Consider the following 24,153-nt stretch of genomic DNA (forward strand, 5'->3'; position numbering starts at 1 on the left):
CGGCGTGACAAGCAGTAGGGTCGCCTATACAACCTCGTAGGTTTTCTCCGGTTTCCTGCCACTGCTAAAGACCCCTACGCGCAAGTGAATTATTAAAATAAAATTAAACCATATGGTAGATGTTAGTCCCGAAATGATCTAATTTGTGTCGAGTGGACGTTAACCCCCCACCCCTCTCTCTCTCTCTCTCACACCATATGTTAGTGCCGAAATGGCCTAGTTTGAGTCGAGTGGGCGTTAACCCCCCCTCTCTTGTATTTAAGACATTCACGTGACTGGTGAGACGGTACCTCAACTGAATATGCAAATGCCTATATACAATACAATACATGTATATCACACCAGGGGCGGACCCAAAAGAGGGTGGACCCCACCCTGCTCAGCTACATAAAAGCATTGTAAAACAACACTTTATGAACAAAGCATACCGGTCGTGACCCCATTCATTATAAAAATTGACATCAAACAGGATGTTGGATTTCTCTCTTTAAAAAGCTCAATGTGTATGTATGCCTTCGTAATTTGGGGACGATGATGGCATCATGCCCTTGTCAACTGTCAAATTTCCTTAACAGGAGCCTGACAAACCCCCTCCTGCAAAGATTCCTGGATCCGCCCCCGATAATATCACGTGCTATTATTGCAAGTATGCCTTTCGAACAGATCAACGTCCACCGTTTAATGAGGTCGACGGGTCTGTGATGTTTACAAACTTGATAAAAAAAAAATATATTATATATAAAGGATGAGTTTCAGTGAAATATATCACACAAATTCTCAGACATATTTTCGCGAGATGTGTGCTGGCGCACTGAAGCGGATTTCAGGACGATGCATTACCTTAGATTCCTAGTATTTATATTGTTTGTCGTCTGCTCGCTAAATGAAGGCGTTGCTGGAAAACGTATCCGTTGTCAACATCACTGCAAGATGAAGTACAAGGATTGTAAAAAACATTGCAAGAAGAACTCGAATATTGAAAACGTAACAAAAGTGCCGCGAATATCTACACCATCGACAATAACCACGCCCCGTACTGATGAAAGTGATGGAAACATTTTAAGTGGTTCTCTTCTGGAGCAGGTTTTTGAGCAGGTTCTCAAAAACACCGAACCCGATCACGAGTCGGTCGAAGTGATCTCAGGAGTTGAGAGTGTTGTAGAAACAAACTTGACAGATGTTACGAATGTCAATTCTACGGGTGATACAGAATTGAATACGACTGTGTGTGATATTGAAGCTCGAGACAGAGAAATGTTCTTACAGACATTCAAACGGCACGTATTGATGAAAATTGGTATTGCCGAAGAAGATCTTTCTAACGAGGTCGAACCCTTTCCAATATTACCCCCTATACACGACTGGAGAGAAATGTTGAAAGATGAACCAGCGGTGAACAAAAGAAACAGTTTTAATGCTGTCGATAGTAGATATATTACATATGCAACGGACAGTAAGTGAATTAAAATGAAATAGGGTTTAACGTCCTACTTTTGTGCACGGACTGGACTGATGAAGAGTTCTGTTAAGTGCCCTTAAATGTGTACACGCACCTCGAATTTCGTCCCATCTGAACGACTAGACACTGTCCTTGCCAGGCCCTCCCGTCCTGTACCACTGACCAGGGGGAAACATGCCTGGAAATCCCGAGGAACTTTGGAACTTTCTCGGCCAACGCCGGGAACGACCCCGTGACCCCCTGGTTAGCGAGTCGGCGTCTTGTTCACCGTGGCTCCCCGGACCGTAAGTAGATTGAATTGAGTCCGTTCTATTTTTAGATGTATTACGTAAGATTTAGACAAACACTTGATCGTTCTTGTCATTCAAATTACTGTATTCTGAGCGAAGTTATCGCTGTTTGAAATTGAAGTTTTGACTAGAGAGAGGGGGGAGAGAAATGGGGTTTAACGTCCACTCGACACAGACTAGGTCATTTCGGGACTAACATAAGGTTTAATTTTATTTTCAATAATTCGCTTGCGCGTAGGGGTCTTTAGCAGTGGGAGGAAACCGGAGGAACCGGAGAAAACCCACGAGGTTGGACAGGCAATCCTACTCCTTGTCACGTACAACCGGGAATTCGAAACCACGCCAATTGACTCAATGAAAGACCATGTGCTAACCATTCGGCCATCCACCCCCCCCCCCCTCCTAAGTTTTGACTAGATGTGTCATAGATTGTTCATTATTGTAGCAACTTTACTAGTTGAGCATGACTCAGCTCTCCATTAAATGGCGATCACATTTCAACCCGGTTAAATCTCCGCCGTCCAATGTTCAAGAGAGTTGATTATAGACTGGTCATGTGAATAAATGTCTAGATAATAATTTATATAACATTTCAAGCCAAAATAAAAACTTGCAATAAGCAGATTTAGTTTCAGTAAATTTGTTACAGCAGGACATATGATTCCCTGAAACGAAAGTCAACTTCGTGTATTAGCCCATCATTTTCCAACTCCTCGGTAAAGTTTATCCACGGCGACTCGGTGGGTAGTACGCTGGATTTATCAACAGGTGATCCTGCTGGTTAGATCCTGGTGGCGGTCGAAATTGTTCTTCGGGGTTATCCAACCGAGTTTCCCCCCGCTCGGTTTGTAAGGGCGACTAATCGTTTCGATTGTACGAATAAACCAAGCACGCCTGATAATGATTGGAAATCGAAAGTAGCGTCGCTATCCGGTTGTAATTATCTATGGATGGGACGCGGTGGAGGGTGTTGGGTGGGGGACAAATGAAATGAAACGGGGTTTAACCTTCCACTTGTCTGCACCTACTGAGTTAAACATGGGCCTACATTATGCAAGAGCTAAATCTGCCTATTACAGGTCATTCTTTAGGCCTGAAATGTTATATAAATTAGTAACTAAACATTAATTGACTTATCCTGACCATAATCAACTCTCGATACCATCGTTAGCCGTCGATATTTAGCGGATTGGAATACATTTTTTGAAAAATAATTAAACGTAAAAGTGGATAATCAACACTGCTTTTTTTTTTATCGTACCTACTTTATCAATGATGATCGAGGCTAGCCTAAAATTCAAACGCTAATATCTCGATTCAGACTGGAGCAATTTGACTGAAATTGTCAGCATGTACTATTTACGTTATCGATTTTTAACTATTATAGCGAGAGCTGTCAACTCTTTATCGAATCTCTTTATCTAATGTCCCTTTAATGAGGACAAAGCACGTGACCGTTTACATCCTTTAAGTTTTTCCGAAACTCTACATTGTTCTTGGAGGTAGCCCCCAACCACCACCCAACCCCCCAACCCCCCCCCCCCCCCACGTCCTCCTCACCCCAGGGCTTCTCATTCCTTCAAAAATGCCCTGGATAAATTATATACATTTATTTTTTTCTTTCAGTGTCGGATGATTGTGACAATAAATTTATATATGGGTGTATGAGATTTGACGACGTGAAACAAATTCAGAGTAATCGGATCTTGTCGGCAGAGTTGGCCATTTATCTTAACGTGAACACCACAAACCAAACACTTATTCTTTATCTTTTAAACCAGAGAGGAACTTTCAAGGACGCCAATTATCTTATGAAAAAAGACATTAAAGACAACACTTCTCGGTGGGTTGTGTTCGATGTGAGGAAGACAATTACCACGTTACAGGGGAAGCCGGGTGCACTTCGGGCGTTTGGAATAAACTGCAAGACTTGTAGCAGTGCCAACAGACGTACGTGTAAACAATGCAGGGGTCCTTACAATGATGTTTTGGGATTCCAAACGGACCACAAACCGAACTTAGTGATAAATATGGATTCTAAATTATCTCCTTCGAACACGAGAGATACGGATTGTCGTGTCGGACAAGTGACATGTTGCAAAAAATCTTTTCACGCCGAATCAAGAGAATTTTTTGAAAATATTGTTATGCCTAGAAGTTTTCTCATGACGTACTGTACTGGATCGTGTAATGGTAAGTTGCTGTCCATTTAACACCTGAAATGAAATCCACTCATTTAATCTGATATGTGCGTTTGTTGTTTGTGGTGTCTATATATTGTGTCCTGTCCGTGGGTTTGTCATGTGTAACTGTTTGTGTTTGGTGTGGTCCTCCTGCACATACTGGTATGAACATAAGAAAATGTATGTCCACTTACCGATCATGTTCATATCTGTAATCAACTATTTTCATGTGCTGTAGTCTTAATTCATAACCTTTACCACGTAAAGACACAAGGGTTTAACGTCCACTCGACACAAACTAGGTCATTTCGGGACTAACACATGGTTCAATTTTATTTCAATAATTCGCCTGCGCGTAGGGATCTTTAGCGGTGGGAGGAAACCGGAGGACCCGGAGAAACCCACGAGGTTGGACAGGCGACCCTACTCCTTGTCACGTACAACCGGGGAATCGAAACCCCGCCAGTTGACTCAATGACAGACCGTACGATACAGCGCAGCACGCACGTGCTAACTATTCGGCCATCCAACCCCCTAAAGACCCAAGCACCCCTATACTTACTATTATCTGTCCCAACCGTTCTAATGAAATGAAATGAAATGAAATGAGGTTTAACGTCCTACTGTTCTGCTCAAAACTGGGCGAATGAAGACGGGAATACGCCATACAATGTGCTGTGAGAGAAAATTTGCCTGGACTGCGGCACTACGGCCTACTCTTATATCGAATTCCAACTGTCAAGGGATATTTTACGTCCACGCCAATGTGTACACGGGACCTCAATTTTTCGTCCCATCCGAACAACTAGGCAGCAGTTCTTGTCAGGCCCTCCGTTCTGCACAACTGACGAGGGGAAACCACGCCGGAAAATCGTAGAGTTTGGTATAGCTCGCCGACCAGCCGCAAGAAATCGGGTAAAAAAAAATTATGTGCACTACCAAAAGTTTCTATGGCTAGTCTGCGATCTTCTACGGTGTCGAACACACGCAAGTGACGCGTAGGTCTCTCGCACGGGTTTACGACGGGCTGTGAGCTGCTAGATCTATTTGTTAAGGCCAGCTCAATTTTCGTCAAGGTCGCTGAGATGTAAATAAGGTTAGGGCACGTGATAGTTAGCGAGATTGTAGGTTTGGTTTAAGAATTTGGGGGAGAGGTTAAGTCTCCACATAAGCACTGACCTAGGATGATGAAAAATTAGTTCGTGATATTTCCTAGTTTTATTAAAAATACATACAATACATTAGATTTATATACAAAGGCGATTTCACTATTTATTGGTGTTGGTGGCGCTGATGGTCTTCCTTGGGTGGTGCTTCTAGTATTCTGGTTTTATTGTTTCTGAAGAAAAAAGAAAATAAATTTGAGGCTCTCGGGAGAGAGCCACATTAGTGTGTTTCTTACTACGGATTGGATTTTCTAAAAAATCGAGTTTGTTCCACATCACCGGGTTAGGGCTAGGGATTCTTATATCTAATTGATTTTATTTACTAACGGTTAGGGATAGGATTTGATATATAGTTTGTTTTGGGTCAGGGTGGAGACTGGTCTTATTTAATCTAATTTACTGTGCACTAGGATGTCGTTCAGATTTTTATTTTTAGAATATGCAATTATAAGTTTCTGTGTGAATATTTTCGGGTGATTTTCTTGGAGATCAGTATAGTGTTTTCTGATGATTTTGGATGCACTTGCTGCTGTTGCGCTAAATGGAACTACAAAAGGAGCTATTGCGCTAGCCGTATGAATATTCAAACCTAGGGGGGGCTGTTGTTTTCAATTTGTCAATCCAGAATTTTTCTCTAGTTAGCCTAAACGTTTTAATTTCTTCTGAAGTTTCAAAGTCGCTCTTGGTCTTTTCTATTGGCGTGACAATGAGATCAGAAATGTCATGATTCGGTTGGTTGAAATGAATTGAGACAGGTTTGTCACATTTTCTGCATGAAATTAGATAAATTATGTTTGAACTACTGCATGAAAGTTGGTCTAATATTTGGAATTTTGTGCCAGATGTTTTGTTATGGAAATGGTCGGATATGTTTAAGATTTTGCATGTTTGACATCTTGGATGGCCACAAATTTTGGTTTTAACTGCTGATTGTATATTATTTGTTTCTTTGGCGGCAAGCTCAGCGAGAGTGTTGTTTTTTATACGTCGTAGATAGCGTTTGGAGTATCCCCTTTCCCTTAGTTTGCTAAATACCAATGTACATGCTGACTCAAAGTCGGTCTTCTGAGTACATATCCTATGAAAACGGAGAATCTGAGATTTTATGATGCCAGAGAATGTATGTTTTGGGTGAAAGGAGCTTTTGAACAATAATTGATGTGTGTCGGTTTCTTTGAAAAATACTTTAGTTTCCAATTGGTCTGTGATTTTTGTGCTGCTACTTTTAAACACGGTAGTATCAAGGAAATCTATGCTGTTATGGCTTACATTTGCGGTTAATTTGACAGATGGATGATGATTTCAGAATGTTGAAAAACGTCCAAAATTCGTCTAGTGTGTACGTCCAGACTATGAAAACGTCATCTAAAAACCGCCCATAGAAATCTGGTTTTAATGGACAGAGTGGCAGAACTTCCCTTTCACACTCCGCCATGAAGAGATTTGCATAACTCGGGGCAAATCGTTTTCCCATCGCAGTTCCGGAAGACTGAAGGTATACTTGGTCTTTAAAAGCGAAGTCATTCCTCCTCAGACAAATGTCGAGTAGTTTGAGGATTTCTTCGTCCGGTCTGGATGCTTGCGGGTTCCTAAGAAATGCTTTCCTAACTGCTTCAATACCTGTGTTATTATCAATGTTCGTGTACATGCTTTGTACGTCGATGGATATTAAAATGGTGTGTTCGGGGACTCTTAACTGTTTGATTTTATGAATGAAATCTTTAGTGTCTTTAAGGTAGGATGGGTGTTGGCATGCTAGGGGTAATAAGAAATGGTCTATATATTGTGATACGTTGTATGATTCGCTGCCACAGTCTGATATTATTGGGCGTCCCTTGGGTATTTTATTAGGTATAAACCATTCTGTTTCTGGATTTTTATGTATTTTTGGTAGTGTATAGAGATGTCTTTGTCGGCAGTCAGATTTAGCAGATAGATAATCATATTGTTTTGCTGTTATGTATTCCTTATCCTGCAATTCATATAAGATGTTGTTTATTAAAGTTGCGGTGTCCTTAAAGATGGGTTGGTCTAATTTAGTGTAATGTATAGGATTACTTAATTGTTTTTCTGCCTCTGAGATATAGTCTGCGCGATTCATTATGACACAACACGAGCCTTTGTCGCTTTTCTTAATTATTATGTTTTTTGTCTTTTTTAAGGGTGTTTAATGCCGTTTTAGTTGCTCGGTTGAGATTTGGTTTTTGTGATTGTGGTTGAATGGATGATATTTCTATATACTATAGACCAGTCTGTCAACATACTTTGTTATTGTGTCAACCTGACTTGAGACGTCAAGTCAAATGTATCATATTCCTTTAGCTAGGTGACATTAAAGGGACATGCATGTAGGTCTACCTAAAACATCATTTTACGATTAACACGCCTTAATGTCGTCACTTTGGTCACGTGAAGGAGAATTTTGCCAAGCCTGTGGCGTTTCTTTTCCATTGATAATAAACCATGAAAAATAAACGTACGGTACCGTAAACAAAATTTCGTTTATTTTTAATTAAATACAAGATTAATCCGATTCTGTAAGTTGGAAAGGGGATTTAAAAATCATGAAGATTTCCTTCGGCATTCGAAGCCCCCATTTTTTGGGGAGATGGTACTTGTCATCTCTGAGATTCATTTCGACTCCCATGGAATACATCAATTGCTCTAATAGGAGAGGGGAGGGGGCGGGTAACGTCCACTCGACACAAACTAGGTCACTTCGGGACTAACATTATGGTTCAATTTTATTTCAATAATTCTCTTGTGCGTAAAGTGTCTTTAGCAGTTGGAGGTAACCGGGAGACCCGGAGAAAACCCACGAGGTTGGACAGGCGACCCTACTCCTTGCCACGTACAACCGGGGAATCGGTTGATAACGATAAGAGAACCCTTAAAAACCAATGACAGTGGTCTTTTACTCTGCTCAATTCAAAGCCCAGCTTATAAAACGGAGCGGAACGCTGGGCCAGACTAAAATCGCGGTACCCCTACCGCTACAAAAAGATTATTTTATATCCTTTCGAATGGCACGCATGCGTAACACACAATTAAATGGCCAGCAATATAAGAAGAAATTACATAATATCTGATCTTAATAGGAAATCTATTCAGTTCCGAATGGCATATGGGTGCGGAAATAAGATATAATGGCACGGAACTGTTAATAACAAGTGAAATCATCCGATTGTTGAGTTGTTACATAGATAAAGTTGAGGGATCGCAGTTTCACCTAGTCTCCGTCCATCGTGACATTAGACCGATGGGTGGAACTTTCATCTGGAATTTAATAGGTTTTTTTTTTCTTTTTGCCATGAACCGTGGGGTCTTGGGCCATTTATCTGGGTCAATTTGACTTTATTGATAAATGCCATTCAAGGATTATATATTTTCTGTCTCTGGAATTTAATAGATTTTTTTTTTATCATTTTGCCATGAACCATGGGGTCTTGGGCCTTGGATCTGTGCCCATTTGACCCATGCAGAAGCTGGGCTTTGGCCTAATTGATAAATGCTATTCAAGGATTATATTCAAAGTTCCGCTGTCTCTTTAATGTTTACATCTTGGGGAGTTTAATAGCGAGATAACCTTGAACAACTTGCCAGAAATCTTATAATCTTGGCTGTCAGAATTCAAGTTTACAGCTGATGTAAAATACAATTGTTGATGAAATTAATATGGTGATTTGTTTAACAGTCCATGTTTACTGTTAAGTGACTGTTATTATAAAGCGGGTGAGCAGATGCATGGCCGGTGGCGGACACTCGGTTAGGGGGGCCGGTAGTGGAAGGGTCTCGCCACTCACCCGATGGGATCCTCCTCCCACGTTACGTCGAAAACGTTTATATTTTGCTTTTAGGGAAAAAGTGGGTGGGTGGGTGGGGGTCGATCCCGCCTGGATTCACCACTAAAGACCCCTACTCCCTGATCTGGATCCAGTGGGAGCACCGGTGAGCCGACTCAATTATGTACGAGTCACAGATCGAAATGTACAGTGACACCTTCGGTTTAACCCAGTAGTTCGTGTTGCGTCTGGCCCCGGGTTGTCGACTACTGCGCAAGTATGCACGATCACGATCCCCAGGTCATGGTCGAGGTCGCCTTTACTACGGACCGTCGGTCGTAGATTACTATTTTTGAACCGGATTCTTGTCTCAGATCATTTGAAACGAGTTATTTGCCCCTGAATTTGATAATCCCGCTGACGCACATACCGTAATAGACTTTAGATATACTTAGTCACAGCTTAAAGTTATTTTTGAAAGACATTTTCCACGTTAACATGCGCCTTTGTAGTGCCACCAAGGGACGTGAAGGAACGCATTTTGAAAGTGTTACTCCGATGTTGGCAACAACGGAAGGCCTGGTTCCGTTCCGGGGTCAAACCTAAGCTACTACGAGTCAACTCCTTGTCGCTTACAAACTTCAGGATTAAAACCACTCCACTCGACTCACTCACAGTCCGTATAATCTAAAGCGCGCGCGTTATAACTCCCCTTAAACATGCATTATGCAAGAGGTAAATCTGCTTATTAAAAGTCATTCTTTAGGCCTGAAATGTTATATAAACTACAAATTAGACATTAAATCATTAACATAAAAAGACCATAATTAAATCTCGATGCCATGTTCATTGGATTTAAAACCGATCAGCTATTCGACGTCCGTTGATGATTAAACGCAAAAAGTGGATAATCGAGACTCTGTTAATTATCGCGACAGCGGTAACAGTGACATTCGAGACTACAGATATTTTAAAATATGGTTTTCTCGGCTAAGAGTGAAGCAGTTTGAAATTTTCAGCATAATCCATTTACATCATCTAGGTATAGTGAGAGCTGTCATCTCTTTATCTTATCTTCCATAATGTATCTTTAAAAGCCGTTTTTTTTTTCTCGTTTTTTTATGTAATGCGTATACATTTATTACTTTTCTTCTTTTTTTCAGACCCGACGATCACACCGTATAACAACCATACCATTATGATCCAGAATTATCGTTGGAATCCACAATTGAATGTGAATGTAACTCTGAAGAAAATTTTAAAACCTTGTTGCTCTCCCATAGCGTTCGCGGACAAGTCCGTTCTGCTTCTCAACCATGGAGTTCTAACAAAATACGATATCCCTAATTTACATGTGACGGATTGTGGGTGTATCTAAAACAAATTAAACATTAAAGTGATGCGAATAACTTTTAAAAATTAAACAGGTAACTCAGTAAGAAGACTAAGCGACCTTGGGCACCAAAAAGTCAAGTTTGTTTCCATGGAAACACAAACATCAAATCTGTAATAGATTATTTTGTGTTTAAAATATCATAAACGAAGATATTTTATGGGGAAAAAACGGGACTGATGGGCCCCATTTCAATATCCCTCCCTTAACTTCGTTCTGCTCGGGGGATATTAATAACAATGCATCCATTGTGATGCACTTCGACACTGATACATTTTGTGTAAGACATACTGTCAACTTCAAACAACGCAGCAAAATTCGAAACTGTAACTATTTTTGTTCGTTCACGCGGCTGAACTGCAGTCAGCGCGAAAATGACAAAACTTTAAAATACACCAAAACACTCATATTCCTGAATCAATGGCCCGAGAAATCCCTCTCTGACCATTGCTGGATTAGCTTCTGATACTTGCGCTTTTGAGGGAGTGTGTCTATTCTTCCCGTTCAATCAAATCTATCCCCAAACACAGCAACATGACAGCCCTTCTTTTAATCAGGGGCCTTCCCTAAAACTTTGGATAGTGATTTAAGGTATTAAAAACGGTGAAAGTGATGCTCGTCTCAAAACAATATTGTTTACATTATATCCATGTTGACAGTTGATAGCCTTGTTTGTCACACAATTAGTTTTTCTACAATATTCTGCTATGCACAGGTTAATTGGGCATATAAAATCGTGAGTTATGACGTAACGTTATATAAACATTTTTGGTCCAATTTTGAGCTCTGTTTGGTATTGTTACGCAGTTAGAAATTAGTTGTTAATCGGACTATTGATCAGTCATAATTTAGAACAAGAATTTGCTTTCTTTACAGCAGTGAGTAGTGGGATTGGCTCTAATCAAACGAAACACTGCGAGGAGTATGCAAAACACCAGGAACAAGCAACCAGCTAAATCAGAGAGAGACAGTGGACTGCAGCTATAATTGTGCTTGTGACCAGCTGGAACCCTGGCGACGATTTTGAAATGTTACGACTGTGTATTAAATACCGGATGCGTGTCTTGGTTCATGGCGATGTTCTCATACTTAATATAAAACCACAATACCCAGTGAACAGTATCACCCATTGCGCATGGGTACAGACAAAGTACGTAATAAATAATAAGAATGAAAATCAAAGTGGATTACCTAAATTGTGAGAAATTGTTCAAATAATATTGCCACGTTACTCAAGTGGTACCAGCTTACCGGAAAATATAAACTTAGCATACGGTGTTCCACGCGGGGGTTTCCGCCACTCAAAATTACCAGACTCCCACAATCTGTAGTCAATCTAACCAGATTTCAGAACCCGATGCTACGTGGAATCTAGCTTCTCTGGTATCGCTAACGGCGGTAGTCTTATGGGGCCTACGTGGAATCTAAATTCTCTGGTATCGCTAGCGGCGGTAGTCTTATCGGGCCTACGTGGAATCTAAATACTCTGGTTTCGCTGGCGGGAAGTCTCGTAGAGGGCCCCTGTGTTAAAAGTCGTCACGGCGTAGTTAATTGGATTCTAATTGTCCATTATCAAACGCTATGTTTTTTATTAAATAAAGGCAAGAACTTACCATTAAACCACTCCTCGGCCTAAAGCCGTAAATGGAAAGATTGCAAAATCATATTCTACAAAAAAAAACAAAAACAAAAACAAAAACAGGAAGAAGCTTCGGCTCTCCTAGCTCATGTCTCCGATATTACTTTTGTGGAAGGTAACGAATTGAGGTAGTAGTAGTTAATAGCTGACGTATCTATACTTTTTATATAAGAAAGAGCGAGATTTTATTAAATTTCCCTTAAGACACCATTAAGGCATCGTTTAGAGTTCGTAGGAATGAGACATCATACGTGTTCCTAGAGGGTCCCTCGGCTCGAGGTCGGGATAGAGACATCATTCAGACAACAAAGAGAAAACATCATAGGTGGTCCTTGAGGGATGTTTAGCCGCCTCGGCTTAGAGGCCAGGAGAGTGTCACACGTGTCACCTTTCAAAACAGAACTCCCCTTAGAAGTCTTATAGTCTAACTATCCGTATTACCAGATAAGTTATAAACCACAAATAGCTACGTAGTGGTACTTCCAAATATAGGAGTCTTTTAAGCAATGCTGCTTAATTAACGCCATTATCTAGTATGTATTTAAATACAATACAATATACAAATACTTTCGGAATGACATTTCAAAATTGCTAAAAACCTCTAGTGTGTCCTTTAAATATCTCAAGTCCTACGTCTAAAATATCATTACACTAATATACATTGTCAAACAATGGCAGATGTTATGGATACGTTATCGTGCCATCTTGACACATGAAAGCGAAACTGGTTAAAATATCCTTGCGTCGGCTATTGACACCCATGGTTGTCCAGATGGCACTCATTAGTCATTACCATAATATAAACTTATAGCTGACCCGAAATATGTAATGTCCTTTGTCTTGTAAAGCAATCGATACTGAACGATTAATCTGGTATGATGCAATATAGCCAGCTGCCTAATCTCTTTGGTCATTCTTTGTCTAGAAAGGGATTATAAGCAGATATCTGAAGTGATAGAAGGTTAGTTAAGACCGGAGAGCGGTCATGTAAGTTAGTTGGGGATTGGCACCCGAGGACCATGGCTCCCTCAACACAAGCTAATTACGGGGTCTTTAACTATAAGAAGTTTTGTACTTGATGTTTGAAAAACAATAAAAGTATCATATGAAGTTAAACCAGTGTTGTCATCATAAAGAACCAATACTGTAACAACATGCCACAATAATATAAATACCCTGCTTCACTGTCAATGTAACTTAGTTGTTTTGTACCATAAAATAATGTTAATGTACTATTCCGAATTGTTCTGTTTCTTCCACTTTAAATTTGGGGATCCGTTATGTTAAAACTTCTGCAAATTACCCTCCAGGACCATATCTACTTGAATACCGGAATTCCTCAAACTGGTTCTTCTTTGCTGTTCGTTAGGGAGAGAGAGAGAAATGGGGTTTAACGTCCACTCGACACAAACTAGGTCATTTCGGGACTAACATATGGTTTAATTTTATTTACATAATTCGCTTGCGCGTAGGGGTCTTTAGCAGTGGGAGGAAACCGGAGGACCCGGAGAAAACCCACGAGTTGGACAGGCGACCCTACTCCTTGCCACGTACAACCGGGGATTCGAAACCACGCCAGTCGACTAAATGACAGACTTTATGATCCACCCCCCCCCCCCCCCCCCCTGTTCGTTAGGATAAAGTACATTACATACCATAACCGACTAGTGACCTTGCTAAATCAGATCTCGTTTAATCCAGTTACATTCCCCTTGATTTATTACCTTGATTTTAATATTAATTGAATACCATTATCTTAATCTTATTCGTGCCCTTACGCTTATTTAAAATTAAACTTTGATTTCCTTCTTTGTGAATACACCTGTATTAATCCTCAATTCTATTTAATTTTAACTGAATAAACTATTAACACTACACAACTTAAACATGCATTATGCAAGAGCTAAATCTGCCTATTGCAGGTCTTTCTTTAGGCCTGAAATGTTTTCTAAAGTATTAATTAGACATTAATTAACTGTTCCAGGCCTTAATCAACTCTCGATGGCATCAGATTTCTCTGATATTAAATAGATTAGAATGGTTCAGCGATACTTTGATTTAATCAAATATGAAGGACCAAGACTTAGCTTCGATCAACCAGTACGGTGGTTGAAATTATTGCACACGTCTGTCAAACCTTCAAAGGCTAATATCTTCCCTTGCAATAGAGTAATTTGAATGAAATTTTCAAATTATTCATTTTACATCATCTTCTTTCGAACTATTATAGCAGGAATGGCTAGTTCTTTATCTAAATCTCACATAATGTATCTTTAACCTGTGAAATGAAATGAAATGGGGTTTAACGTCCTACTGTTCTGCTCCTATACTGGGCTAATGAAGACGGGCATACGCCATACAGTGTGCTATGAGGGAAATTTTGCCCGGGCAGCGGCACTATCGCCTACTCTTACATCGAATTCCAACTGTCAAAGGATCTTTTACGTGCATTCCAATGTATACACGTCACCTCGGTTTTTCGTCTCATCCGAAGGACTAGACAGCTGTCCTTGTCAGGCCCTCCGTCCTGCATCACTGACAAGGGGGAACCACGCCGGAAAATCTGGATGAACTTTCTCGGCAAATGCAGGGATCGAACACCCGACCCCCAGGCTAGCGAGTCAGCGTCTTACCTACTTAGCCACATGATCCCCAAACTTAACCTGCCCCTTTAATATAAATTAGCAACATAAAAGATAATTAGTTAAGAGTTTAATAAGGAGTTGGTCATTCTTGCTATAATAATTCAAAAATAGTTGATAAATATTGAAAATTTCAGTCAAATTACTTTATTCTGAACGGAGTTGTCACTGTTGGAAGTTTGGACTAGAAATAGGCATCAACTGTGTCCGCACCGTCTACGTGAATTGCCGATCGTTTGATTGACAGACGATAACCCCACCCACATATTCTCGATTATCCAGTAACATTCTCAATAGCTATGGTACCCTCGCTTGGTAGGCCTTTCATCACCAGTTTCCGGTATTGACGCCAGTGACTAACGGTAAAGAAAGATTTGTAATAGGCAGATTTAGCTTTTGCATAATGTTTAATCATTACTTTTCACCTAGAGTCATTAATAACTTAAAGATACATAATGGGAAAATTTGATAACGAGTTGGCAGTTCTCACTATAATAGTTAAAAACTAGATAATGTAAAAGCAATTTGCTGAAAACTTCATTCAAATTGATCCACTATGAACCGAGAGCGATTGAATTTCCGCCTAGCCTTGATCATCATTACTAAGTCTGTACGATAAACAGCATAGTCTCGATTATTCATTTAATCGTTAAATCGTGAAGGAAAGTTATGCGGTAAATCGGCTCACAATCCACTAAAGATCGTAGGCTAGCAATGCCATCTAGAGTTGATTATGGTCTGGATAGGTTAATTAAGGTCTAATTAATAATTTAGATACCATTTCAGGCCTAAAGAAAGAAATGAAATGAAATGAAATGAAATGGGGTTCAACGTCCTACTGCTTTGCTCTGAACTGGGCTAATGAAGACGGGCATACCCCATAAAGTGTGCTATGAGGGAAATTTTGCCCTTACAGCGGCACTACGGCCTACTCTTATATCGAATTCCAACTGTCAAGGGATCTTTTACGTGCACGCCAATGTGTACACGGGACCTCGGTTTTTCGTCCCATCCGAACGACTAGACAGCTGTCCTTGTCAGCCCCTCCGGCCTAAAGAAAGACCTGCAATAGACAGATTGAGCTCTTGCATAATGTATGTTTAAAAACGCATTACATTACTAACGTTCTGTACCTGTTAGTGTTACCTGTTAAGAGTTTTACCTCATTAACAAATCGTCTTCAATTAAATACGCTGAATGTGTCTGGTCATTGTTAAGGCCTTCTACCACGCGCTATAACCAGACGATTAACAATGGGCCTATAAGTTAGAATTGACATACCTCCTCAACGTGCAAGGAACTAGTCTAGGACGCAGAAGAGATTCTGATATTCTTGATAAATCAAATTGGACAGGTACTAGAGCAGGAGCCCAGGGGGTCAGCCTAGCTAAAATGTGTACCAATTTTCACCTATATGGTATTATTGCATGCATATCTGGTATCATCATAATGTAAGTCTGCCGGGTATCTGGTGGTGGATGTGGCTGGGAGGGCTGAGATTCTGGACATGATTCCTTGAGGTGTACCACATGAAAATGGTACAGCAGTGTACCCTATGTCTTCAAGTATTACAAAAACACTCCGACAGACATTTTTAGTCGTGGGGTACCCCTGACATAATTCCCCGGCCACAGCTAAGCTAGATTAGCTATAATCTGTACCACCTAAAACTGCTTGGAAGTTGTTCAGCACCACCAAAGACATCAAGATTGGCCACTGCCAGACAGTTTGTGTGGTGGGTCACCCCTGACAGACATGCCCAAAATACCACGCCTCGAACTAGGCTAGATTAACTGAAATCCGTACCACCTAATATATTCAGGGGTCATGACTTTATTTCAGATGTTTTCCTTCACGTCCTGCAGATATTTCAAAGATGGCGTCATTTTTGGCGGGAAAATGGGGCGATGTGCTGATTTTGATCAAGTAGTCACGTTTGGCGTCAATATATATGTTTCCGGGGTGTAGATTCCATTTCTGCCCTTTACAACTGTGTAAAATTTTCACACGTTCACATATTCAGCATATCTGCAAGATGGCTGCCATAACATTCTATTGTTATTTATTATTAATATGTTTAATTATTGTTATTATACAGTGTGCTATGGCGGGAAATCGTGCCAGGGCGAAAGTCAGGGGTACACTAAGGTGTACACTGACAAAAGCAAACTATGCGGGAAAATCCCAGGGAACCTTCGCGGTCTACAGCGGGATCTAAACTGGGACCTCCCGGATAGCGAGCCAGCACCTTACTCACTGAGCCACCGCGGTTCCCATTGTGATACAGTTATGCATATAACAATGAAAACGTGGAGGTGTTTACTGCGACGCAATTATTCGGGTTTTATGAATGACGGTGAAATACGATATTCACTTGTGCACATATCCATTGCTATTGAAATTTAAGAATAAGATTAACTGGAGCGATTACTACAGACATAGATTTGAATAAAGATGTCTGTTTTAATTTTTATAGACTATTTTTTTTTTTATTTCAGGATAAATCCTACCGCTGCGTAAAAGGTATAATCTAATGTTTGACGTCAAATAAAGTGTTAAGGCAAAATGGAAGATAATTTCATTCAACTGTGGGTACAATTCTATGGTAGAGTTTGCAGAGTATGGTAGACTATGGTAGAGTATGGTAGAGAGAGAAATGGGGTTTAACGTCCACTCGACACAAACTAGGTCATTTCGGGACTAACATTTGGTTTTAATTTTTTTTTTATTTCAATAATTCGCTTGCACGGAGTACCCGGAGAAAACCCACGAGGTTGGACAGGCGACCCTAATCCTTGTCACGTACAACCGGGGAATCGAAACCTCGCCAGTTGACTCAATGGCAGACCGTATGATACAGCGCGCGCGTGCTAACCATTCGGCCACTCCCCCCCCCTCCCAATATTAGTGTAACCCGAAACAAATTCAAACATGGCTTCCGCTTATCCTACTTCGCTAATTTCGTGACATATTTCTGAAGATCTCAGCTAAGAAAATGTTACAAATTTGGTTGAGGTCAAAACAGTAAATAATTAAAGATACATTATGTAAGATTTTGATAAAGAGCTAGCCATTCTTGCTATAATAGTTCGAAAATAGATAATGTAAAATGAATAATTTGAAAATTTCATTCAAATTACTCTATTGCGAGCGAAGATCTTAGCCTTTGAAGTTTTGACAAGACGTGTGCAATAATTTCAACCACCGTACTGGTTGTTCGAAGTCTCGCTCCTCCATTCCATTTTAGCTTAAATCAAAATATGGCTGTACTGTTCTAATCTATTTAATATCGGAGACATCCGATGCCATCGAGAGAATGTCTAATTAATAATTTAGAAAAACATTTCTGGCTCTAAAAAAAGACCTGCAATAGGCAGAATTACCTCTTGCATAATGTATGTTTAAGTAAAAAAATGAAGTTTTAATTATTTACTTATAATGTACCTAAAGGTAGATAAAACAAACTAATTTTTAAAAATGACCATGAGTTTCAATTTTAAAATTTTATATATTTTCGGAAGTGTAATCTTTTTGCTAAGGGACTTTAGGTTAACTCTTATTAACTTGTTTATCAATAAGCAAAATAAGCACGAGCTTAGGGCAGCAAGTGAAGGACTAACAGTAAAAAAAGAGCCCCCAAAAATAACGAAAAATCCAAACATATATATACAACAAATATACAACAATAATATTATCATAATTTTTTACTATTAATTTAATTATATACAGAAAAAAAAAGGAAATTGGGTTTAACGTCCATTCGACATAAACTATGTCATTTCAGGACTAACAAATGGTTCAATTTTATTTCAATAATTAACAGTGGGGGGGGGGGGACCGCAGGACCTGGATTTTAAGATGGCATCAAGAGTTAATTATGGTCTTTTCATGTTAATAAATGTCTAATTAATAGTTTATATAACATTTCAGGCCTAAAGATAGACCTGCGCACGCCCCCACCACCCTATTTTTTGTGCGGTGGCGAATAATATTTTGCCCCATATATTCTCGCGGGAAAGGAGAATAAAAAAAACTTAAAAATGGTAGTGATCCCCGTCGTAATTTACTCCGAAACGAGTCGGATGGTGACTTGGATGATTGCCCGTCAGCACGCCCCCCCCCCTTCTGAAAATCCTGGATCCGCCCCTGTACTAAAAACGAAACAACTCCTCCAGGCTTTGAGCAGTTACTGTAGCTGGAAGGCAAATATGCGAGACTCTTCTGAAGCGACATATAACATATTTTTATGCACGGCCAAGCTACGAATGACTTCCTTTTTGATGTCTTTACAATGGAGAGAAAACTTGTTTTTAACAACACCCCGTCCGTTCATAGCAAATACGTTTTGATTTGCATCAACGATCAAAATTCCATCAAAAGAGTCGCACTTTACTCCCATGGGTCGGGTGAAAATATCATTGCGCTTATCTTTTCCAAACAAAACATCGCCATTTTGACGCAGTCCAGCAACTTTTTGAACTGTGCAGTCTGACACGATGATGACCCCAGTTGATAATGATGTCAGATAAAGAGGATTAGGAAACAGGCCACCTGAATGTATTTTTTGCAGGAGGTCACCATGCAGGTTAACGATATCAATCACACCAAATTCTGTACCGGGACAGGTACTAACGGCAAACATGCCTCCACCGATACTGGTTATACCCCAATATTTCTTGGCTGTCGTTATCTGTTTTTCTAGAGCGAGATTCGGAGTTACATTTAAAACAATGATTTGCTTAGCTTTTGGTAAAGTGACAGCAACCTTGTTTTGACTGTTCATTACTGTGACTGCGTGTGGAGGACGATCAGTGGATATTCGGCTATTGGCCCATTTTGTTCCTTCGATATTATAAAATGATTTAATGCAGTTATTCCCCGAATCGGTAACCACCATTATTCCGCTTTGTATCAGGGCAATATCTCGGAGGCATGGGTTGGATTTGTCGCCTTTTATTTTTGTTTCCAATTTAGACAAAAATGTCAACGTGCTTTTATGATTGAAATAGGGCGAGCTGTTTGAAATTTCTTCAGGATTTAAACGTGGAGTCGAATCGACAGAACTATTAATGCTCTGTGTGTACTTCGGGGTTTTGGCCTCAGCAAACATCAGTATCCGCTTCTCTCTTCCAAAACCAGTAGTTCCAAGTATATCACACATCTTAATGTCAGCAGGAGCATAGTTGATTTTAAATACTGGAATCTCAAATGACGTGGACAATATATTCATCAGTCTCTGTTTTTCACCCAAAATTCGTTCTACGCCTTCAAATATATTCGCGTCTGACCCGTTAATAATAGTGTCCATGTCACTACACGTACTTTCTACAGACGAACGCAGTCTTTGGTTGGATTCCATTTTACTTTGAAAAACTCCATCAATTTCTAAAGATATCGAATCTAGTCGCCCCAAACACCTGCTCGTTTCGTGTTGTACCATTCGCTGAAGTTGTTCAGAGTGTGCCATTATCAAATTCTTGATTCTTTCTTTTTCACTTGCCACGGTCGTCTGTTCCTTTTCGATTTCTATGTTCAACAGTTCCAACCGCAACAGGAAAGGATCTAATTGCGATTTATGTGCTGCAAGTTCGGTTTTCATAATTGGAACTATCTTATTGGATAGAGATTTGGAGTCTCCAGAACTGACCAACGTCTTTTGTGGAGTTGCATTAGTCGCCGCAGCTGCTTCCATTAAATTGTTAACGTAAAAATTGGTTTTAAATTGAGTTGCCCAATCTGGACTTCTAGGAAGAGGCACCGTCGCCAAATCTCTACACGTGGGACACTTGAATGACGTCCCATTTTTAAAAAGCGTTGTCGATTTGATGTATGATCTTAAGCAATCAAGACAAAACGTGTGAAGACATGGCAGAGATTTTGGTTGGTTAAATTTCTCGAAGCATATTAAACAGGATAAAAAATCTTCTTCAAAGTCTTTGGGCGAATTCATCATCCTGAAAAAAAAATGAAAAAAAAAAAATAATACAATTAAACACGTAACAAACCGTCTCTTGTGTACCTAACATGGCGGTATTACTTATTCATAATACCAAATACAAATAATAAAACAAATTATAAATGGGGTGTAATGTTAATTTGACACAATCTAGGTCATTTCGGGACTAACATATGGCTTAATTTTATTTCAATAATCCGCTTGAGCGTAGGGGTCTTTAGCAGTGGGAGGAAACTGAAGGACCGGGAGAAAACCCACGTGGTTGGAAGGCGACCCTGCTCCTTGTCACGTACAACCGGTGAATCGAAACCACGCCATTATTGATATTATTTGATCATTTATAATTTAAATATATTGTCTAATGTCTAAGGGGGTCCACTTCCTCAGGGGCCCACTTGCAATTGGGCAAGCTGACAACCTGGCCAGTCCGCCACTGTTTGCAGTGCTGCCCTCCTACCCCAAACCCCACCCCACCCCTCCCTCTCCCTCTCCCTCGGTTCCGATGGACCTGTTTAATGTACATTTAGAGTTTATGCGTATATAATTGTTTAATTTACTTACCAGTTGTAGCTGCAACCATGTCCGTTATTATTTTTATTAAAACACCTATGGTTGATCCCTGTTCCTACTATCACGATTCGCGCTACGATTCAAATCTTGATTTTAATCGTGAAGTAATCGTGGTGACCCCATCAGGTCTTATCATATATTGAGGTCAGTCGTAGCAACCGTATTGATCCTATTAAAACGTATCTGTACCTACCAGATAGTGGACTCAATTGGGACAATCCTATTGTAACGCATCGAACAACAGTGAGAACTTAAAATTATTAGGCGACACATATAATGAATTTTATAAAGCTTTATAAATATTAATATGGTAAGCAATGTAAGCAAATGAATGGACTCATATGCCATGCAATATGTGTTTAATTTGTTCAATGAATGTTTTCTATTTTCGGGTCACGCTCTGTTTCTTAACCAAAAACAGCAGCTTTTCATGATTTATTTTTGGGGTATCGCTGTCAATACACACTTTTACAATACAATGGCGATATTTCAGTACAGATAAGAGAACTTGTTACTTGTGAGGCCTTTTTTTTATTTATAGAAATACGGCGATAAATACAAAATTAAAATGATTGGCCAGAACAGGGCACGTGGGGAATACAAATACACAATTAGAAAACGCGACTATAAGACTTATATTGTAAAATACATAAACGTCGACCGATCACCTGATTGGCCAGAAATTAAACGCCTGTAACTTGGACGCTCATTATCAAAATTGAATGGCTAGCTTTAAACTGGACGCAAGTACAAATTAGATGAATTTTGGTGATTTTAAATGATTTTTACGAATTTTTAAACAAGGATTTGATATTGAACGAATGTGAAAGAAATTAGTGCTAGATACACGAGATTAAATGATACCCGGGGTTACAGTGCTGATTGGCCAGGAATTAAACGCTTGTAATTTAGACACTCATTATCAAAATTGAATGGTCAGCTTTAAACTAGTCGCAAGTACAAATTACATGAATTCTGGTAATTTTAAATGATTTTCACGAATTTTTAAACTAGGAATTGATATTGAACGAATGTGAAAGAAATTAGTGCTAAATACACAAGTGTTAATGATACCCGGATTAGCTCCACATTTTTATATGCCCACACATAGTTTGCACATATATATATATTCAACGCGATAGAGGTTATTAAGGTCACAATTCTATGGAATACAATTACTGCTTTTTACTGAGCGACGTTTCGAATCACTCGGCAAACCTCGGCAGATTCCGGTACCCTACATCTAGCCTCGGCTGTATGACAGTAAGTGATATGTACCTACGCCTATACATTTGCGATGCGGCACCGGTTTACTTATAAGGGGAAACTTGCCCGCGTTTAAAAAGAAGTTCTCAAAATTGCGTCGTTCGAAGAGTGTGTAGAATTTTCAGTGCAAATTTGTCCTTGTCTAAAGAAAATCGGATAAACTTGAAAGAAAAACAGCTTCAAACTTTGAAAATTTTATAAGATAAAACATTCTTCAAATACGTCGTCATCAATGACGTCATTGGTCGTCATGGACAACGCCATTGTAATCCGGGAACTTGAAAGTAGTTCTAATGGCGGACTTTTTCATACAGCCGAGATTAGATGTAGGGTACTGGAATCTGTTGAGGTTTGCCGAGTGGTTTCGACTAGGCTTCTCTAGTCATTATCAAGCTATGATGAAAAATGAAAATATGACAGGACAATATATTATACATGTACACAACAATGCTTAGTTAATGCTGACAAACCAGGGATAGGTTAGAGAGGATTTGAAAACTGTTCATTTTCAGCAATCTGGGACCTTTTGTTACAGAGATATGTTATGTGTCCTCGGTAAAATGACCAATGGTTCTCAACCTTTTATTGCCAACGGCACACATTGGAACGCATGACAAAATAGCGACACACCTTGAAAAATATTTGAATTTTGCAAAATAAAAACATGGTAAGCCAGACGGCATACAACTGTAGGCAGAGACTAGTCATAGACACATAGAAAGACTCAAATTAAATAAAGAAAAACACAGCTATGAACACCAGTGAATATTCAATTGGGATCGCGTGTTTTTTTTTCTCATTTTCTAAGCGTGCCTAAACTAATTGATGAATGTTAACCAAATTTAGAAAAGTGTGTTGTTTGGGCAATGCTTATTCAGAAACGACGAAGCTGATTTTCCAGCGTGCTTCTGTAGCAGGATCGATGGACAACGGACTATCCCCTTTCCAGGTCGCGGGTTGAACGAAAAGAGACAAAGACAGGAACACAGCTATACAGTTTATTTACAATACACAGGAACAAAACAGCCAATTATTTACAGAAAGAAGAACCAAGTAGAAGACAAGAAGAAGAGCACTGAAATGACAAAATAACTAAATTAGCAAATAAGAATAAATATATATAAAAAAGGATGTAGCTTAGAAATAGCTTCTAATAACTAATCATATAATATAGAGAGATACATTGCCTATTACAGGTAATAATAATGGAGCATTTAGAACTATTATACATAAATAACATAACAAAATGAGAAACTAACTATAAACATACCCTGATAAAGGTGCTCTTAAGAAATGAAGAATTAGAACTAATAATGTATAAGGAAACCATATACAGGTACAAAAGAGAGAAACACTAAAAGATAAAACAAACACCAAATTAGACATACATTTTAAAATATAAGTGTTTACTTCTTTAGATTGATTATACATGTATTATTTTATTTATAACTTATATGAGAATAAAACAGTATTTAAATTAGAAAGGAATTGTCTTGTATTATATTGTCAAGTCAAGTTAAACAAATATAAACCTACCCGAATTAGTAAATGCAGTGCTGTGGAAAGAAAGTGTTGCCTTCAAGATGGAGATCTAAGAAAAAGTGACTAAAGGTGAAACATGATGTTAGGACAGTATCTAAGTAACAGAATACTACTCACCATGTTAAAATAACATGTTTAAACTATAAACTAAACTAATTATACCAACTGGAAAAACAAAACTTACTGGATATACAGGACAATAGAACTGGATAAAATACTTAAAGAGAATATCACACCAAATACTTAAAGAGAATATACCACCCTA

The 24,153-nt window shown here is 39.3% G+C and overlaps 2 protein-coding genes and 1 long non-coding RNA gene across 3 annotated transcripts; 1 reads left to right on the forward strand and 2 right to left on the reverse strand.

Moving 5' to 3' along the window:
* The first annotated feature begins 695 nt into the window (after nt 1-695).
* On the forward strand, nt 696-13,028 carry LOC126819100 (uncharacterized). The gene is made up of 3 exons (XM_050546952.2): nt 696-1,453; nt 3,376-3,942; nt 10,044-13,028. The coding sequence occupies exons 1-3, from the start codon at nt 832-834 to the stop codon at nt 10,256-10,258; spliced, it is 1,404 nt and encodes a 467-aa protein (XP_050402909.1). The 5' UTR covers nt 696-831; the 3' UTR covers nt 10,259-13,028.
* Nucleotides 13,029-18,406: 5,378 nt separating this feature from the next.
* LOC126819092 (uncharacterized) lies at nt 18,407-21,308 on the reverse strand. Its single transcript, XM_050546938.2, has 2 exons — nt 21,072-21,308; nt 18,407-20,508 (listed from the first exon to the last, which is right to left on the reverse strand). Exon 2 carries the CDS (start codon nt 20,505-20,507, stop codon nt 18,741-18,743), a length of 1,767 nt encoding a protein of 588 aa, XP_050402895.1. The 5' UTR covers nt 20,508; nt 21,072-21,308; the 3' UTR covers nt 18,407-18,740.
* A 1,947-nt stretch (nt 21,309-23,255) lies between these two features.
* Nucleotides 23,256-24,153, reverse strand: LOC130012532 (uncharacterized). Its single transcript, XR_008787974.1, has 3 exons — nt 23,883-24,153; nt 23,617-23,700; nt 23,256-23,421 (listed from the first exon to the last, which is right to left on the reverse strand). It is a non-coding gene; the product is annotated as an uncharacterized LOC130012532 (long non-coding RNA).

This window comes from Patella vulgata, chromosome 4, assembly GCF_932274485.2.
Source record: "Patella vulgata chromosome 4, xgPatVulg1.2, whole genome shotgun sequence".
NCBI classification, from domain to species: Eukaryota; Metazoa; Mollusca; class Gastropoda; family Patellidae; genus Patella; species Patella vulgata.